Below are 21401 nucleotides of genomic sequence, written 5' to 3'. Positions count from 1 at the left end.
AGTAAGAAATAGTTAATAAGTTTTATTTGTTTTTTTTTATTTCTCAATTTATGATAAATAACTAATAAAATTTATAATTATTATTAACAATCTATTATTGTCATTAATGTAAAGGTAGTCAATTTCAATTATTATTATTTTGTAAAACTTCACCTGAAGTTGTAATGAATAATTAAAATTTAAATAATTTAAATATTTAATTTTAAATAAGATAAATTGAAAAGTTTTAAATTTTAATATTTACTTTTAAATATGAGAAATTGAAAAGTTTAGCAATTAATAATTAATATAATGAAAATTAAAGTGGATGTAGTTTTTATTTTAGTTTTCATTTTTTTATTTAATGTTTTTAATAGAAAATACATTTATTATTTCTTTACATGTTCAATTATATCTTTTCAAGTCTGCTTTACATATGTATGTAGAATAGCTATATATATATATATATATATATATATATATATAGATTAAACAAATTTATTTTAAAAAAATTTTATCTAAATTTTTTTATTAATAAATATTATTTTTTTATTAATTTTATTTTTTTTATATTTGTCAAATTCAAAGCTCAAGTCAATTTTAAGTCTATAAGTAGTTGAATTGTTTTTGATAATAATCTTTTTTCAGTTTTTAATTTATCTATTATTTTTTAATGTATTTAATATAAAGGTATGTGAGTTTTTATGGTTTAATGCATTTAATGCATGCAAAAACTCAAGTCTCCTTTACTTATATATTTTCAGTTTTTAATTTATCTAATATTTTTTATTATTTTTTAATGTATTTAATATAAAGGTATGTGAGTTTTTATGGTTTAATGTAGGGCTGAGCAAGATTATCTAGCCCGACCCAAACCCGAAAAAACCGACAAAAAAAAAAGCAATGGGTCGAGTCGGGTCGGGTAGACAGTTAAGGCGAAAGGGGAAGATAGTTTCAGACGGGTAATAATGGTCGGGTACGGGTTGGAAATTTAAAATCCAATTTTACCCGAACCCGACCGTAATAAATGAATATAAATATTTTTATAGGTACCTGTTTGTATCTGAGACTACTTCTGTGCACTACTACTGACTTGACTGACCCTACTAGTAGAACAACATAGCTTGTCTTTTGCGTACTAATCAATGACTGTCATAATGTCATTGTCTACTTTATCAATAATCAGATTAGTTTGCATTTTTTTTTTTACATGGGAAAAGTAAAAAAGTAAATTAAACAATTGTGTAGTGCTCTACAACTTTACCATTCATAATTTATTACACTGCCCAATGCCCCTTTATTCAAAATTTTATCTCAACCTTATCCTTCAATCTTCTTTCTTCTCAACCGTTCACACACTCCCACCACTGTCATCGGCCATTCTTCTCCCTTCTTCCTTGTTCCTCTCCACCTCCGCGACCACATCTACTCTTCTCTCTAACGGATCTTCATTGCCTCGTCCAACACCCCATGGTTGTGTGCGGCCATCAAACCTCGACAGACCCCCTTCTTCCCTTTTCCTCCATGCATGGCTCAAGGACCCCAAACCCACTCTCCAACTCATGGATTCTCTCTGTTCTGGCCCCCCTAGTCTGAGTTCTCACTCAAAAACTGTTTATTTAGAGACTCGCAGTGTTGTCTAAGCATTTGAAGATGTCAACGAAAGTGAATCAGGAAAGTGAATCTAGGAAAGTGACCAAAGGAAAGGCTGGAAATATGAATATTTTGTTGTATTTTTTCCATGCTTCAGTGATTAGAGTAACTGGATCTTTCTCTGTAAATTTTATTCTTCTTAATCTCTCTGTTTTTAGGATATTTTTTCTTTGATCTTCCCATCTTCTATATTGGGTTTCCTTCTTAATTTTTTTTTTCCTGGGTTCAAACCGCCCCAACCCACCGAAGCTACCCGCCACCCGGTTCAACCCAAACCGACACACCCGTAATCATACCATGGGCGGAATCGGTGGTGAATATGCTTGATTGAAGCCCGTTCAAACCCGGTATGTTTCACCCGAACCCACCCGAACCCGACCCATGCTCAGCCCTAGTTTAATGCATGCAAAAACTTAAGTCTCCTTTACTTATATACTAGATATTATACCCGTGCGTTGCACGGGTTTACTTACAATATTTTTTAACATTATATATAAATTATTATAGTTTAAATAAATACAAAAATATTTTTTAATTATAATTGTAAATAAATTGTGTTAAGACATTTCAATAAATATTATTAGATTTTTTTGTATAAATAATTAATATTACTCAAATTTTATTATTGATATTTACTCCCTCCGTTCCTTTTTATTTGTCTTTCTAGCACAAAGCTCTTCCACCAAGGTATTGCACTTTTAGAGCTAATTTTCCCATTTTACCCTAATTCAATTCACTATTTACTTTATCTTCATTCATAGAATTTCTCTCTCCAATAATTAATTTCCTAATTTTCCCACAACACTCTCTCTCATATCATTAAACTATTTCAGTTTTCAACAACATTAATCTTACATTGTCTCATGCACTCCTCAAAGAAAGACTAAAAGACTTCAAAAAAAAAAAGGAAACGCAGAAGGTTTATACAATTATACTCCAGCACTCCAATTCCCTCCAAGAAAGGACGTGTACATTTCACTCCAATTCCTTCGAATTCCAATTTAATCAAAACTTAATTATTTGAATTCATTTATTTTTTAAATTCAAAGGCCAGTTTCCATTCAATCAAATTCTACTGCAGTTTTTTTTGAACCACTAAGTATCATGCAATTTTATGATGTGATTATATGAAATGTACTCCATAATTAACCGCAAAGTAACATTGGAGTATGTATTTATAGTCAAGTTGAATAGTCATATAGAATAATTAAAGCTAAAATCAGATTGGACAATGAAATTTTGAAGCAAGAAAGACAACACAGTTTTCAGGAAGCTCATTAAATTCAATTTTCCACTACTAAACTTTGAATGGAATAAATGAGATTGTGTTAGGGGTATAATTGGTACAATGTAACCTTAAATCACCAAATGACAAATAAAAGGAAACAAAAAAATTGTGCTAGAAAGACAAATAAAAAGGAACGGAGGGAGTAATTATTAGCATAGAAATGATTTTTAAAAATAAAAAAAATTATGAAAAATTATTAAGTTAATTTGAAATATTTAAATTACGTAAAAAAATGTTAAGTGCTAGTGTTATGAAATAAATTTTAATATCATTTTTTATACTTTTGTTCTGGAAATGAACACTCAAGAATGGTATAAGCCTCAAACCCTAGTAAAGCATGAGTCTAGTAATAGCCTAATCCTTTAGAATAAGTGCCGAATGATCCTTTGCAATGATCATAAAGTCCCCTTTTATAGAGGTTACATGAAACCCTAACTTTGCCACTAATGAGGCTTGTTGGGTCGTACCTCACTCGGCCCAACTCCCTTACATACATCAATCGCCCCTGGCGCTTGCCCTAAGGGGGTCCCTAATCTCCTAAGTCCTTTCTCTCGCCCCTAGCAAGTTCCTTTCTTTTAGGTCTTGTTCGTCCCTGGGCAAGTTCCTCTAGGGTGTGGGGGCTCACCCAATCCAACTTTTTACCAAGAAAGTCATTTGTTGTGACTTGTCAAGGTCAAGAAGAATAAATTAATTTTAAATTTTAGAATTATGATAAGTGATAACATAAATAGCTTAAAATATTATCAAGCGAATTTAAATTTATTTAACTTATTTGGTTTCCGAATGTTTTCTCAAAGTCGATAGCCAAGAGACTTATAATCTCTCGAGGTTCTACGATCACATTAAATGGATATGTCTCTCACAACGAACATTTATTCAACTTTGACCATTATTATTTTTCTCTATTATGCTTCCTTAAGTAATTTTTTTTTTACAACAAAAGATGAATATTATTAATAGCAAATGATTCATGAGACCAACCCTCTCATGGATAAGTAATTTTTACTAATATATCATAGATCAAAATTATTATTAGATATTTTTTCGGCTTAAATACTCTTTTGGCCCTTGAAATTGTAAAGGGAATCAAACCTGATCCCTGTAAAATTTTTGCATCGAATTGAGTCCCTAAAGTTTTTTTTTAATCTAATTGAGTCCAAAGGGTGTCTGGGTCTGACGTGGCTTGTTTTTAATCTCAATCAGCTTTTCCACGTGGCTTTTTCTTTTATTTTTTAAATACTGATTAATGCCACTTGTTCTAATTAATTGTAAATCAATATTAATCCCTAATTAATCATCTTAGCCCCAATTTAAACCTTAGATTACCCAAACTTTATCTCCTTTCCACTAACTCAAGCTCAGATTCACGATTCTTCTCAACAACAAACCAATATCAATTTCAGTATCACAATCACTTTCAATATCACACCACGTTCATCCATCTCTTTCAATATCACACCACTTTCAACCTGGTCCCTGTTCAATTTGGGGGTTATTGAGAGATAATTTGGGGTTTTTGAGTTGTTCATCCATGTCTTTCTCACTCTCACAATCACTTTCAACATCATCACCATGTTCCCCTACTTCATTAGACCAACCGAGAAATCGCAAGCACCAAACCCAAAAATTTCAAGCACCAAGACGAGAGATGAACCCAGAAAGAGATGAAGCCCAAATCTGCTCGATGGAAAAAGAAGAAGAAAGGCAGATCTGGTGCTTGTGGCGGTGGTTAGCCTTCCCTCTACGGATCTGGGTTTGATGGGGAGGAAGAGACGGCACGGAAAGGTGTTGGATATGTCATTGAACAAAATCAGGTTACAGTGATCAATATAAGAGAAGAAATTGGATGAGTGAGCCTAGAGAAACCTTAAATTAGGAATGTTGGGGACTGGGGAGGAAGAGACGAAAGGCGTTTGGATCTGCCACAAACGACTATGAAGCTTGACAAAATCCCAAAAGACTATGAAGTTGTCATTGCCATTGCAGACGGTGGGGATCGCACATTTAAATTAGACTAGATAATTTAGATTAGGTTAGATTTTTTGTTTTTTTAGAAGCATATTTTTTGTTTGTATGAGTGGAATAAAAAAAAGGAATACTAATTAATTATATGACATGGAAAAATAAAAAAAAGCCACGTGGAAAAGTTGACTGGGTAAAAAATAAGACACATCAGAGTGTGTGTTTGGTTTCAAATCTGGAGAGGCCAAACGTGGATCCAGATATCCAAAAGCAACTATTTCTTTCTTCTGCAAACGTGGATCGGGGCCAAACGTGGATCTGCAGAAGTTTTCCAAACACACATAGACTCAGACACACTTTGGACCTAATTAGATTAAAAAACAAAATTTAGGGATCCAATTTGATGCGAAAATTTTACAAGGATCAGGTTTGATTCCATTTACAATTTTAGGGGTCAGAAGAGTATTTAAGCCTATTTTTTCAATAATGCACATATATGTTATAGTTAACTTTAAATTCATTTTAGCGGCGCTTTTTAATTTTAAAACTATTTATCTACATTATTTATTAAAATATTATTTTATTATTAACTAATTTTAATTTTCAATATTTGTCAAATGCAAAACTAAAGAAAATTTCAGTTTTTTTTAATAAAATTAATTTTTAATATTGACAATAATTTTTTTTAGTTTTTAATTTGAGAATTATATGGTTTAATGCATTTAATACTCTTTGCTAATGAGTTTAATGCAAAAGCTCAAGTGAGCTTTACATATATATATAGATTGAGTAAAGTATTCGGGATATATAAGTCTCCTTAAAAAGGCGTCAAAATACCAATCACACCGGGGAAAGCCAGCTTAGAAAGAACTACAACCAACTCAGGAAAAAATCGCTTATAAAAAAAACCAGGAAAAAAATCCAAGAGGAAAAGGAAGAAAAATCCCAAATCCTATTGATAAACCCCCCAAAGAACCCAAACAACCACAAGCCCAAAAGCACCACCCACTTTATTACTCACACATCCATCTAAAAGGAGTTAACTCACCGAATTATAAGACATTATAGAATCATACTTGGTGTTCATTAATATATAAGACCCCTATTAGATTTTAAAAGTTTTTTTTATGTATACATTTGTATTATTATATTTTTGTAATTTCAAAATGTTGATGAGTATCAAATAAACTACTCTCACATTAAATATTTTATCCAAAATGTACTTTTGAAAAACAAAATAAACTAGTAGAAGTGAAAGCAACAAAGTAATAGTATAGGCCCACGTGTAGTGAATAGTGATGCAGGTAGAAGAGGTACAAGTACAACCACACAGATCCAAAATGCCACAAAAATAGACATGTACGTATCCAACTGCCAACACATTTGTTAACTGTTATTTGTCTCTTCTACCTCAACATTTCAAAGCTCCCTCATTTTCTTGCATTAGTGTCCCTTTTTTTGTGTCTCAAACCCTCAAAACAACAAGGTATCCTTATATTTCTTTGATGTGTTTACATGATTCAGCCCTCATTGCTATTCATTTGTACTTCAATGATGTAAGATCATTTTAATGCAACATGTGATTTAACCACTTGTGATTATTGTTGCTTTAATTTGAAAGGTCCAACAATGGGAGGAATAACATTACTTCTAGATCTGTGGAGGAAAAATCAAAGCTTTAACACAACACAAACATATCAATCTTCTTGGTTTGTTTCTACATCTGCCACTGTTGCCTCATTTGCTGCCGGAACCTCTTTGGCCTCAAGGGACTTCTTTGGGTACGATCCTTTAGTCTTTTCCCTACATAGTTTTGTCTAAATGAGTAATAAATATCAAGATATTACAATAATCATTGATTTGGTTTACATGGTTTTAAAAACAACTATTTTGTTGAATAATTTGTACTGGATTGTAAAATATACTTAAAAGTTCTAATCCTTTCTCACACTCATTTAGTCAGCTCTTTTAATTTGTTTTCTCAGCCATACTTTAGCCACACTTTATAGTGAAGTGGACAAGTGGTCATTTTGGGGGAGGGGGTAATTCTTAGCTTTTTATGTATCTTGTGATTACATGGTTATATAGTAGAATTGCAGACAAATGTGGATTATCTCAACAGCAATTGTAATCGTGATGTCATTACGAAAATTTGAAAATATTTTATGTTGTGGCCGCAATTACAATTGCAGACTGCAATTTTAAACACTAGTTTTGAGGATTCATGGACATAGTAGTGTAATAATTTTGCAAACTCAGCAAATCATGCATTGTTGCCTTATTTTTCCCCCCAAATTATATTGACATTCTTGACACAACACCAGTTTCAGGACACCAGTTGCTTATTGTGATGCTGGAGCGGCAATTGCTGAAGACTACATTCCTAGCATGCCAAGTGTACCAACTGGAAAATATTTTTATCATGATTCTCTAAAATATAGTAGTACAAAGAGCTACAATATTGAACTAAAACCACTATTATCTGTTTTTGAATTGAACTCACTTTCACATATTACATTGAGGTCATTCTTGATGTTCTATTTGCCTCTTTTGGAGCCTCATGCAAAGATGGAGCAAGATGATGATGACTTTATACAGGACAATGAAGACGAGCTTCGTCTCAATCTGGCCGGTCCCTTCAGAAAGTCACTGATTCAAATCATCCGTGAGGTGAGCCATTGATTCCAATTCTGGGGAGAAGCTTCTATGAGTAGTTTTTAGGATGACATACTTGATTCTGAGGAAATATAAGCCGATCCAAGCATGTTATTATTTTATATGGAGTCTTAAATTTTTCATTTTTCTATTTTTATCTAACTGCTCAAATGTTAGCTGATAAGTTGATTTGTTTCTAATTTATAAAAGGTTACAGTTGTGACAACTAGGCGCATTTTAGAAAGAGTAACTGTCCATTATGTTTCAAGAAGAATGGCATGGAAACTACTCAAAGGTACACTCTTTCCCCCAAATGGTTTCTTATACAAACATCAAATACTATGATATTTTGGTGTCAATTTTGTATTTATACAAATCTTTTATGCATAATGCATTCAATTTGCGTGATATCTTGAAACAGATGTTACTAAATCAGCTGCTCGCAAAGCTGGAAGGAGAATGCCTACTTTAGTTTACTTCTTTTCTGTGAGCAAAGCAACTTTCAGAGGTAAAAGCAACGAATCAGTCGTATGTTTTTTGCAAGGATGGTTGAGATGGATTGAGATCATATGTTTTCTAATGGTGTCTCATTTTCTGTCTCAATAAATGAAATTATGACATGTCAATTAAAACATACATAGATATGACATTTATAATATTACATATATAGTTACTTTTAATTGACATGGCACAATCTCCTTGGTGGAATAAGGAATGAGAGACTATTTAGGAACAGAGGATCTTGATACAATTGAGACTTTGGCATAACCTATATTGTGCTAATGTTGGTCCACAGGGCACATGCTTGGAGTTACAGCATCATGGGTTGTCCAAGTAGGCATCAGATTATGTCAATTCTTCACATCCATGTCAAAGAATGATGTAAGTGATATGAACAAAGATGAGAGAACAAGACTTCTTAGGCAGAAGATTTTCATAGCAACAGTTAGGTGCCATGCATCTCTGATTTTTGCTTCTATTGGGGGAGGGATTGGGGCTACCCTTTTTCGCCCCGCGACCGGCCAGTGGATTAGTAAGATTACGAACATTGCATGCTAACATTGAGCTCGTTTGGTATGGATCAAATAGAACTTATTGGAGTTTCTCTAATATAAAAAATGCATTAGATAAGTTTCGATAAGTGTTTTTTGGTCTCAATCCAAACAAGCTTATACATCACATTGCTTTGGTTGAATCTTGCAAAGATAATTGAATTTTAATTTTTTTTATGGTTTTCCATTTTTGAATTGCTTGTTTTTCAGGTTGTGCTATTGGTGATTTGGCTGGTCCAGTTATTGTGGCAGTTTGTGCTGACAGAATTTTTCACTTGAACTTTTAGTATTATTTGTTTATGCATGTTTTCTTCCAAATATACATAAAGGAAATATTGTTGCATTTTTATGCTATTTCCGGTTAACGACAATTTGTCTCAAGGTGCTTAATCGTTATCAGAACTGTAACCACAATTTAAAACATCAACTAATTTCTAGAACTTCATTTAGAACTTGGAGATACCACATTTTATATGAAGATCTTTATCTGGCTAGTACTCAAGGATGGTAAGAAGACTTAACTATAAAAGAATGAGATGGAACATGACTAGAAAATGCACTAAATAAGTTCGAATGAGCGTTCTTTGGTTTGCATCCAAACGAGTATAAGTGTCGATAACTCTGTTTAGCTATGTTTAAGGAGGGTTCTGGGTTTTTGTTAGGAAACTTGGATACATTTCATATCAGGGGACTCAACTTGTAGGCTAGGGTATCCTTTTAGATTTAAATAATCGATAAACGATTAAACTTTGTTCATCCCTCAATTTCACCCACATCTAGAAGAGATATAGAAAAAGAAGAAATATGTTTTGAGGATTGAGTTCTGGTGTTTTGCACAAATATGTTTCAATGGCACCTGTTCATGTAGATGTTTGCTATTCAAGTCTGAATTAATAGTGTAAACAAATTGAGATATCTTGTTTAGTGTTGAGGTTCCAGGAGGTTGTTTGATGGGAAATGTGGGGTTGGGCAAGGTATCTTAATTAGCGCCAAACAACCAATTAGCAACTCATTCATTTGTCTCTAAGGATTGCGTAGCAAGACTGCATCTGCCTATTACTACTTTGAGCTTTGATCTTATGGTAACTACACCTGCTAGGACTCTAATTGCTAATGCCGCATGCATGCACTGTTCAGTAGTATATAAGGATAGAACTTTCCATGCCAACCTAGTATGTCTACCCCTTAAAAACCTAGATGTAATCCTATGGATGGATTGGTTATCCCACTACCATTGTCTTTTGGACTGTAGTCGAAAGAAAGTGGTGTTCCCAGACTCGGATCTTTTCGAGTATCTTTCTATTAACCACATTAGTGCATCGTTGAGCGAGGGCACTCAGAAGTACTTTTCATTGCTAAGTCTGGAAGGGAAGAAGGAATCGGATATTCATGGTATTCCGGTGGTTCGAGATTTTGTGGATGTTTTTCCTGGAGATGTGTAAGACCCAAATTTTTAAGCTTAGAATAAGTGGAAGAGATTTCCATTTACGATTAGGCTTGACGTATCGTGAAGGAAAAACCTGAACAAGAGTTATCGAAAGGAATAAATTTATGAAGGAGAAAGTTCAGGAAAAGTCTAAGGATTGCATCAAAATCGATAAAAGGTATAGCACGATCGATATACGCTTAAACCTAGGACAAGAACCTTAGGAAATCAAACTATGTTCCACCCTTGGAACACTGTAGGAATTTAGTGTAAGATCAAGTTTTGATCTAGTAGTACAACTCTATGTTTTGATGATTACAAGTTAACCTTTTGATATGAACAATTGTGGTACTCTAACGTGTTTTTCTGAGTGTGCTATTTACAGGCTCTGACCTCAACTCAATCTCACACAAATCAGAAGCACTGTGTACAAAAGAGTGACCCAAGCAACGCTTTCGCATTCACCATGTTCAGTATGAACAGTGGAAAAGCTTCAGAAGTTCTGAAGCTATACAAACTCTGATGTGGACTCAGTCGCTAGAAGCTCTGAAGATCCAGAAGTTCTGATAACCAAGAAACACTGAAGGTTCAGATGTTCTGATGGTGTAGAAGACTCTGAAGATCCAGAAGCTGAATAGTGGAAACTCTGAAGTCCAGAAGCAAGAAACTCTGAAGGCCATGTTCTTCCCTCTGAGTTCAGAATCAGAAGATACAATGGTCAGAGGATCTGTGCTTTCCCTCTGACTCTGATCAACCGGCTTCACAAGTTCCAATATGAAGTATTCCCCTGATCAGAAGTCTCCTAGGTTAAAAGGTCAAGTCGCTATCCAAGTACAAAAGCAAGTGTACCTTCCTGACGACCTACCTAACGTTCTCAGCCACAGCAGAAGCTGGATTTTCCAGAACTGCCCTCCAACGGTAGCATTTCCCATGCAACGCTCAACCCTAATCCTTGGAGTATATATAGAGGCTGAAGATTGAAAGAAGCGGAAAAGAAACTAAGAAGAAGCAATACACACGCGCAAGATATTCAAAATATTCTAAGCTTTCTTTCATCTGAAATTCATTGTGTTTACTATTAGCTTTTTAGAAGCAAATCTCTTGTAAACAATTCTTTGATAAACAGTTTGTTTAGTTCCTTTAGGAGATCAAGGTTGATCGGATCCTAGAGAAGACTAAGAGAGTGAATCTTAGTGTGAGCTAAGTCAGTGTAATTGTTAGTCACTTGTAGGTTTCAAGTGCAGTTGTAACTCTTACCTGATTAGTGGATTGCCTTCATTCTAAGAAGGAAGAAATCACCTTAACGGGTGGACTGGAGTAGCTTGAGTGATTTATCAAGTGAACCAGGATAAAATCCTTGTGTGCTTTTCTATCTCTTATCTTTGGCACTTAAGTTCTCGAAAGATTTGTCAAAATCTTTAAGGTGGAAGTTTTGTTCTGAAAACGTTATTCAAACCCCCCCTTTCTACCGTTTTTCATACCTTCAATTGGTATCAGAGCGCAAGTTCTGATTACCACACCTAACAGTGTTCAGTGATCCGGGCCGGTGTGAAAAACAATGGCTGCCACCACCAGTGAAACTCAAAGAGATGGTTACAACGCAAAGCCTCCTATGTTCGATGGTCAAAGGTTCGAATATTGGAAAGATAGACTGGAAAGTTTCTTTCTGGGTTTCGATGCAGATCTCTGGGATATTATTGTGGATGGCTATGAGCGTCCAGTTGATGCAGATGGCAAGAAGATCCCAAGGTCAGAGATGACTGCAGATCAAAAGAAGCTGTACTCACAACATCACAAAGCAAGAGCAATTCTTCTAAGTGCTATTTCCTATGAGGAGTACCAGAAGATTACAGATCGTGAGTTTGCTAAAGGCATTTTTGAATCTCTGAAGATGTCTCATGAAGGAAACAAGAAAGTCAAAGAATCAAAGGCATTGTCTTTGATCCAAAAGTATGAATCCTTCATCATGGAGCCAAATGAGTCCATTGAAGAAATGTTCTCCAGATTTCAATTGCTTGTAGCTGGCATACGACTTCTCAACAAGAGCTACACGACAAAAGATCATGTCATAAGGGTCATCAGGTGTCTTCCTGAAAGTTGGATGCCTTTGGTGACTTCAATAGAGCTCACGAGAGACGTTGAGAATATGAGTTTAGAAGAACTCATCAGCATTTTGAAATGCCATGAGCTGAAACGCTCAGAGATGCAAGATCTGAGGAAAAAGTCCATAGCCTTGAAATCCAAATCTGAAAAGGCTAAGGTTGAGAAGTCAAAGGCTCTTCAAGCTGAAGAAGAAGATTCTGAAGAAGCATCAGAAGATTCTGATGAAGATGAGTTGACTCTGATCTCCAAGAGACTCAACCGCATCTGGAAGCACAGGCAGAGCAAGTTCAAAGGCTCTGGAAAGGCAAAAGGAAAGTATGAGTCCTCAGGCCAGAAGAAGTCTTCAATCAAGGAAGTCACATGTTTTGAGTGCAAAGAATCTGGGCACTACAAAAGTGATTGTCCAAAGTTGAAGAAAGACAAGAAGCCAAAGAAGCACTTCAAGACGAAGAAGAGTCTGATGGTGACATTTGATGAATCAGAGTCAGAGGATGTTGACTCTGATGGTGAAGTCCAAGGACTCATGGCAATTGTCAAAGACAAGGAAGCAGAGTCAAAGGAAGCTGTTGACTCTGACTCAGAATCAGAAGGAGATCCTAACTCAGACGATGAAAATGAGGTATTTGCTTCTTTCTCTACCTCTGAACTGAAACATGCTTTGTCTGATATCATGGATAAGTATAACTCTTTATTGTCTAAGCATAAAAAGTTGAAAAAGAACTTATCTGCCGTCTCCAAGACTCCTTCTGAACATGAGAAAATTATTTCTGATTTGAAAAATGAAAATCATGCTTTGGTAAATTCTAACTCTGTGCTTAAGAACCAGATTGCTAAGTTAGAAGAAATTGTTGCCTGTGATGCCTCTGATTGTAGAAATGAATCTAAGTATGAAAAGTCTTTTCAAAGATTCCTAGCTAAAAGCGTGGATAGAAGCTTAATGGCTTCAATGATCTATGGCGTAAGCAGAAATGGAATGCATGGCATTGGCTATTCTAAACCAATTAGAAATGAGCCTTCTGTGTCTAAAGCTAAATCCTTGTATGAATGCTTTGTTCCCTCTGGTACCATATTGCCTGATCCTGTACCTGCTAAAGTTGCTAAACATCCTCTTAAAAAGGGATCTTTCTCTATGACTAAATATCATGCAAATATTCCTTTAAAATATTATGTTGAGACACCCAAGGTGATCAGAACCTCTGGGGTAACTAACAAAAGAGGACCCAGAAAGTGGGTACCTAAGGACAAGATTATCTATGTTGCAGATATCCTTGATAGCTCCACTGAAACACCAATCATGGTATCTGGACAGTGGATGCTCGCGTCACATGACGGGAGAAAAGCGTATGTTCCGAGAGCTGAAACTTAAGCCTGGAGGCGAAGTTGGCTTCGGAGGAAATGAAAAGGGTAAAATTGTTGGTACTGGTACTATTTGTGTAGATAGTAGTCCATGCATTGATAATGTTTTATTGGTAGACGGCTTAACACATAACTTATTGTCTATAAGTCAATTAGCTGACAAGGGTTATGATGTTATATTCAATCAAAAGTCCTGCCGGGCTGTAAGTCAGATCGATGGCTCTGTTCTGTTTAACAGCAAGAGGAAGAACAACATTTATAAGATCAGATTATCTGAGTTGGAGGCTCAGAATGTGAAGTGCCTTCTGTCTGTTAATGAAGAGCAGTGGGTATGGCATAGACGGTTAGGGCATGCCAGTATGAGAAAGATTTCTCAGCTGAGCAAGCTAAACCTTGTCAGGGGCTTACCCAATCTGAAGTTCGCTTCAGACGCTCTTTGTGAAGCATGTCAGAAAGGCAAATTCACAAAAGTCCCTTTCAAGGCAAAGAATGTTGTCTCAACCTCAAGGCCGTTGGAACTTCTGCATATCGACCTTTTTGGACCAGTGAAAACTGAGTCTATAGGTGGCAAGAGATATGGGATGGTTATCGTTGATGACTATAGCCGCTGGACATGGGTAAAATTTCTAACCCGCAAGGATGAGTCTCATGCTGTGTTCTCTACCTTCATTGCTCAAGTGCAAAACGAGAAGGCTTGTAGGATTGTGCGTGTCAGAAGTGACCATGGTGGAGAGTTTGAGAATGACAAGTTTGAGAGTCTGTTTGATTCCTATGGAATTGCACATGATTTCTCTTGTCCCAGAACTCCTCAACAAAATGGTGTTGTTGAGAGGAAGAACAGAACTCTTCAGGAGATGGCTAGAACCATGCTCCAAGAAACTGGCATGGCTAAGCACTTTTGGGCAGAGGCAGTAAATACAGCATGTTACATTCAGAACAGAATCTCTGTGAGACCAATTCTGAATAAGACTCCTTATGAATTGTGGAAGAACATAAAACCCAACATTTCTTATTTTCATCCTTTTGGCTGTGTTTGTTATGTTCTCAATACTAAGGATAGATTGCATAAATTTGATGCTAAGTCTTCTAAGTGTCTATTACTTGGTTATTCTGATAGATCTAAAGGCTTTAGATTTTATAATACTGATGCTAAGACTATTGAAGAATCTATTCATGTTAGATTTGATGATAAGCTTGACTCTGACCAGTCAAAGCTAGTTGAAAAGTTTGCAGATTTAAGCATTAATGTTTCTGACAAAGGCAAAGCTCTAGAGGAAGTTGAGCCAGAGGAAGATGAACCAGAGGAAGAAGCTGGCACCTCTAACTCACAAACTCTGAAGAAGAGCAGAATCACTGCAGCTCACCCTAAGGAATTGATTCTGGGCAACAAAGATGAACCAGTCAGAACCAGATCTGCCTTCAGACCCTCTGAAGAGACCTTGCTAAGTCTGAAAGGATTGGTGTCCTTAATTGAACCCAAGTCAATAGATGAAGCTCTTCAGGACAAGGATTGGATTCTGGCCATGGAAGAAGAATTGAATCAATTTTCCAAGAACGATGTTTGGAGCTTAGTGAAGAAGCCTGAGAGTGTCCATGTTATTGGAACAAAATGGGTATTCAGAAACAAGCTGAATGAGAAAGGAGATGTAGTCAGAAACAAGGCAAGGCTAGTTGCTCAAGGCTACAGCCAGCAGGAAGGAATAGACTACACTGAAACATTTGCCCCGGTAGCAAGACTGGAGGCAATCAGACTGTTGATCTCCTTCTCAGTAAATCACAACATAGTTCTACATCAGATGGACGTAAAGAGTGCCTTCCTAAATGGTTATATCTCAGAGGAAGTCTATGTTCATCAACCCCCAGGTTTTGAAGATGAAAAGAAACCAGACCATGTGTTCAAATTGAAGAAATCACTCTATGGTCTGAAGCAAGCTCCCAGAGCATGGTATGAGAGACTTAGCTCATTCCTTCTGGAGAATGAGTTTGTAAGGGGTAAAGTAGATACAACTCTTTTTTGCAAGACTTATAAAGATGATATCTTAATTGTGCAAATTTATGTTGATGATATTATATTTGGTTCTGCTAATCAATCTCTATGCAAAGAATTTTCTGAGATGATGCAGGCTGAATTTGAGATGAGTATGATGGGAGAATTAAAGTACTTTCTGGGAATACAAGTTGATCAAACACCAGAAGGAACATATATCCATCAGAGCAAGTACACTAAAGAACTTCTGAAGAAGTTCAATATGCTGGAATCTACAGTGGCCAAGACTCCAATGCATCCAACATGCATTCTGGAGAAAGAAGATAAAAGTGGTAAAGTATGTCAGAAGCTCTATCGTGGAATGATAGGTTCACTTCTATACTTAACTGCATCTAGGCCAGACATATTATTTAGTGTTCACTTATGTGCTCGTTTCCAATCAGATCCAAGGGAAACCCACTTAACTGCTGTTAAGAGGATCCTAAGGTATCTGAAAGGCACCACTAACCTTGGCTTGATGTATAAGAAAACATCAGAGTATAAGCTTTCAGGTTATTGTGATGCTGATTATGCTGGAGATAGAACAGAGAGAAAAAGTACTTCTGGAAATTGTCAATTTCTGGGAAGCAATCTAGTCTCATGGGCAAGCAAGAGGCAATCAACCATTGCACTATCAACTGCAGAGGCAGAATATATCTCAGCAGCAATATGCAGCACTCAGATGCTCTGGATGAAACATCAGCTGGAGGATTATCAGATCCTTGAGAGCAATATCCCAATTTATTGTGATAACACTGCTGCAATCTCGTTGAGCAAGAATCCTATCTTGCATTCAAGGGCAAAGCACATTGAGGTAAAGTATCACTTCATTAGAGATTATGTGCAGAAGGGCGTACTTCTTCTGAAGTTTGTTGATACTGACCATCAATGGGCAGATATCTTTACAAAGCCCTTAGCTGAAGATAGATTTAATTTTATTCTGAAAAATCTAAACATGGACTTTTGTCCAGAGTGAAGATGGATCAGAACCTCTGACTATGATACTTCTTGATCAGAAGATGTCTAGTCCAGAAGGTAACTCAATCAGAGTGTGTGTGCCCACTGGTACTGACTCTGAAGCTGAGACAACAACACGTGTGTCAGAATTTCTGATGCATAATTCCTTGTGCCCGTGTGACAGTCTGTTATGATTGCGTGTAGATATGCTTATCTCTTGTGTGTGATTGTGTATTTTACTATCTATCTTTAATTTTCAACCGTTGATCTTAAAGTGCTTTTTGAATCAACAACGGTTATTTGATAAAACCCACTATACACACACGTTCTCGTTCACTTCCGGTTTTCACTCTCGCACTCTCTGCTTTTCAAAACCGCCTCTTTCTTGAATTCTCTCTCGATTTCTCTTCATCCTTCAAACTTCATCCTCTACCTCAAACCTTCAACCTCTTCAAAATGGTGAGACAAACCTGAAGATCTGCTGCAGATGCACCTCAGTTCCCTCACATGGTAGTCGGTTTGGCAACGGGTCAAAGGGGCTCTGAGAACCCGGCACAAGAACAAGTTCAAGCTCAAGAGCAGATTGTTCCAATTGCAGAACGGGGCTGTGCCGTTCACTGCGTATTTGCTCCTGAGGAACTCCAAGTCCTAGCAGAATGGAGATTCAACCTCGATAACTTGGCTGCAAATGGGTTTGATCTTCGTCCTGAAGTCCAAGCTCAAGGTTGGGGAAACTACTTCAACCGACTTCAAGGACCGGTGTATGAGAAGTTGGTAAAGGAATTCTGGAAGCACGCAGACTGCGATGATACTCAAGTGGTCTCTCACATTCTTGGCAGGAAGATCATCATCACTGAGAAGTCATTCGTGAATCTGCTAGGAGCAGAAACTGCTTATGGGTATCGGTTCCAACTGACGGAATCCAAGCTGAAACCCAGCACCAAAGACAAAGTCAACAAGGCCCTGTACACCACCTTCAAACCGGGCAAGACGAGTTACAAGGTGATGGACCTTCACCCCAAACTCAGGATCTGGCACAAGATCCTGCTCAACTGCATCAATCAGAGACCGAAGGGCAGTTCTCCAGACTACATCAACTTCAACCAGAAGGCGATGTTGTTCTTCATCCAAGATCAGGAGAAGATCTGCCTTCCCTACTTCCTGTTCTCCTACTTGAAGGAATGCATCAGGAAGTCTCGCACCACCGCCTCCATCAAGTCTGCAATCAAATATATCCCTTTTGGGAGGCTGCTCTCAGACTTTCTCATTGAAAGCAACTTGGTGCAAGATTTGATCAATGCTGGTTGCACAGAGGATTTGAGCACAACTGTTAGTTATGTCTTCACTGCAAACTCCTTGAAGAAGATGGGCTTAATCCAGAAGAAGATTGCTCCTGCTCATGAAGACACATCTTCTGACATCAGAAGAAGAAGAATGCCTCTGAATGACTACCCTCTGTGGACACAAGCAGACCATCCTGAAGCCATCAGATGCTATGTTGAAGACCACAGGGCTCAAGGTTTCGAAATTGACCTTGTTGATTTCGTCAGCAGACTACCGCCAGCTCTAGAGTTTCCTTCTCCTCCCAAGAGGAAAGCTCAGAGGAAGATGGTTCTGGACGAATCTTCTGAGGAATCTGATGTCCCTCCGGTCAAGAAGACGAAGAGAAAGTCTGATGATGGTGATGATGATGATAGTGAGGATGGTCCTCCCCAGAAGAAGAAGAAGAAAGTCAGAATCGTGGTGAAGCCTACTCGGGTGGAACCAGCTGCTGCAGTGGTCAGAAGGACTGAACCTCCTGCCAGAGTGACTCGATCATCAGCACATTCAAGTAAGCCTGCACTTGCTTCTGATGAAGATTTGAATTTATTTGATGCACTTCCTATTTCTGCCTTGCTCCAACACTCCTCAAATCCCCTCACTCCTATTCCTGAATCCCAGCCAGCCGAACAAACCACCTCTCCACCACATTCCCCAAGATCCTCCTTCTTTCAACCTTCTCCTACTGAAGCACCACTCTGGAATTTGCTTCAGAGTCAACCCTCTAGGTCAGAAGAACCAACATCTCTCCTCACCATTCCATACGACCCATTATCTTCTGAACCAATCGTCCAAGACCAACCTGAGCCCAACCAAACAGAACCACAACCCAGAACGTCTGATCACTCTGCTCCCAGAGCATCAGAACGTCCTGCTGCCAGAACCACGGATACAGACTCATCAACAGCCTTCACACCTGTATCCTTCCCAATCAATGTTATTGACTCTCCTCCCTCCAATACCTCTGAATCAATTAGAAAATTCATGGAGGTTAGAAAAGAAAAGGTATCTGCCTTGGAAGAGTATTACCTTACCTGTCCAAGCCCTAGGAGATATCCTGGCCCTAGACCTGAACGTCTAGTTGACCCAGATGAACCTATCTTGGCTAATCCTATCCAAGAGGCAGACCCCTTAGTTCAACAAGCTCACCCTGTCCCTGACCCACAAGAGCCCATTCAACCAGACCCTGAACCCGAACAATCAGTGTCTAACCAATCCTCGGTTAGATCACCTCACCCTCTGGTTGAAACTTCAGACCCTCACCTTGGAACCTCTGAACCCAATGCTCCCATGAATAACATTGGTTCTCCACAAGGTGCCTCTGAAGCCCATAGCAGCAATCACCCAGCCTCTCCTGAACCCATCCTCTCCATAATTCCCTATACTCACCTTCAACCCACATCTCTCTCTGAGTGCATCAATATTTTCTATCATGAAGCCTCTTTGAGGCTCCGCAATGTGCACGGTCAGACTGATCTTAGTGAGAATGCTGAAAATGTGGCTGATGAGTGGAACAATCTGAGCACTTGGCTAGTGGCTCAAGTTCCGATTATGATGCAGCTCCTGCATGCAGAGGGCAGTCAGAGCATTGAGGCTGCAAAGCAAAGGTTTGCTAGAAGGGTGGCTCTTCATGAACTAGAACAGAGAAATAAGCTTCTTGAAGCTATTGAAGAAGCCAAGAGAAAGAAAGAACAAGCAGAAGAAGCTGCACGTCAAGCAGCAGCTCAGGCTGAACAAGCCAGACTTGAGGCAGAGCGTCTTGAAGCTGAGGCTGAGGCAGAGCAACTTGCACCAGTTGTATTTACTCCTGCTGCTTCTGCTTCCATTCCAGATCCTCAAGCTGCTCAGAATGTTCCTTCCAGCTCTACTCAGACAAGCTCATCCAGACTCGACATCACGGAACAACGTCTTGACACTCATGAATCCATGCTGATTGAGATGAAGCAAATGATGATGGAACTTCTGCGACGCACTGACAAACCTTAGTTTAGGATCTCTTCTTTTTCCTTCTTTTTCTTTAACGTTATTTTATTCAAACTCTGTTTCTTTTTATTTACTTATTCTATTCTATTTGTTTGTGATTATATATGCATATCCTTATATATATTTGTGTCACATATGTTTGCAAAAATCTCGTTTTATTCATAATTGTTTTGTGTTTACATCATAATTCTTTACATCATATAAATCTAGAATGGAGGATCCCTCCTCATTCTTCTGCACTCCTGGCGCTGCTCTGACCTATCCTTCTCCAGACGATCCAGTACATGCTGGATGTTGCTGAGCCTGATCTTTAGCTCATCCCTCTCCAGAATCTCTTCTGAAGTCTTGAGCTTCTCTTCCAAACACTCCTTCTCTTCCAGCAGCTTGAGTTCAAGCCGGCTGAGTTCTTGCACCTCCTCCACGAAGGCAAGAAATTCCTTCAGGTCTCTCTCCAACTCTGGACGCAGGTCCTCTTCCAGCAGTGTCCGTGTTAGCTCCGAGATGGTCGTTGCACCCTCTGGATGCCTGATGTTCAGGAACAAGTCCTCTTCAAAGGCCTTCTTCCTCAGCTCTTCTAGTGCTACGTTGTATGATGCCATTTATTTTTTTACTGAAAATTATTCGAGATGTGAAGCTTACCTTTCTCTCCAACGCTTTTTATAGGCTTCACTTTCTCTCTGAAAGTTAATGCTCTTACAGTTTCTCGAGGTTAAGTTCTTGGTAACTGACCCTTCTATTTACTCACTTGACCGGTGGTAAACGTTCATCCCTTGCATTAACTCTTCTATTTATTTTCGCCTAACTCTGATTCTTACATCGTTTTCATTTTCTTTTAAACTTAGACCTTCTCTAAGGGGGAGTACCTTGTACTTCAAGCTAAGTTTTTCACACCCCAAGCTTTTTGCTTATGACAAAAAGGGGGAGTAAACCCAGTTTTTGATGTGTAAGATGTGTTAGTGTGATTTATTTTTCTTTTGGAGAATTTAAGAGTTCCACCTTCATGACCATAGATGTGTCACTGGGCAAATACAAGGAATACATTTCACTTCTTCTGAAGTGATTCTAAGTTGACTCTGATACCCAAGACTCTGATACCTTGTCCATGACTCTGATCACTTATGCGCTCTGATTATTCGTTTTTCATCTATGTCATAAGTGTTTCACTCTGAACTCTTATATTTTTTAGCTCAGAATCTAGACTTTACTAACGTTTTCATCAAGTATTAGATTCAGGGGGAGCTAAGCTCAGAATCAAGCAGCGACTTGAATTCAGAATGAGCAAGATAAACTATTCACATCAGGATAAGTCTTATTCTATATCTCTAAACTCTGAGTGAATTCAGTTTAATGTTTAAGAATTGTTCATCAAAAATCTTAGTTTTGTCATCATCAAAAAGGGGGAGATTGTAAGATCAAGTTTTGATCTAGTAGTACAACTCTATGTTTTGATGATTACAAGTTAACCTTTTGATATGAACAATTGTGGTACTCTAACGTGTTTTTCTGAGTGTGCTATTTACAGGCTCTGACCTCAACTCAATCTCACACAAATCAGAAGCACTGTGTACAAAAGAGTGACCCAAGCAACGCTTTCGCATTCACCATGTTCAGTATGAACAATGGAAAAGCTTCAGAAGTTCT

General features: G+C 37.6%; 1 protein-coding gene across 1 annotated transcript; it reads left to right on the top strand.

Moving 5' to 3' along the window:
• The first annotated feature begins 6454 nt into the window (after positions 1–6454).
• Positions 6455–8876, top strand: LOC130725129 (uncharacterized). The gene is made up of 6 exons (XM_057576383.1): positions 6455–6663; positions 7213–7552; positions 7748–7832; positions 7959–8045; positions 8334–8570; positions 8800–8876. The coding sequence occupies exons 1-6, from the start codon at positions 6512–6514 to the stop codon at positions 8874–8876; spliced, it is 978 nt and encodes a 325-aa protein (XP_057432366.1). The 5' UTR covers positions 6455–6511.
• The last annotated feature ends 12525 nt before the right edge of the window (positions 8877–21401 follow it).

Source organism: Lotus japonicus, chromosome 6 (assembly GCF_012489685.1).
Source record: "Lotus japonicus ecotype B-129 chromosome 6, LjGifu_v1.2".
Taxonomy (NCBI): domain Eukaryota; kingdom Viridiplantae; phylum Streptophyta; class Magnoliopsida; order Fabales; family Fabaceae; genus Lotus; species Lotus japonicus.
The sequence above is the reverse complement of the archived record's forward strand: the minus strand, read 5'-3'. Positions and strand labels throughout refer to the sequence as shown.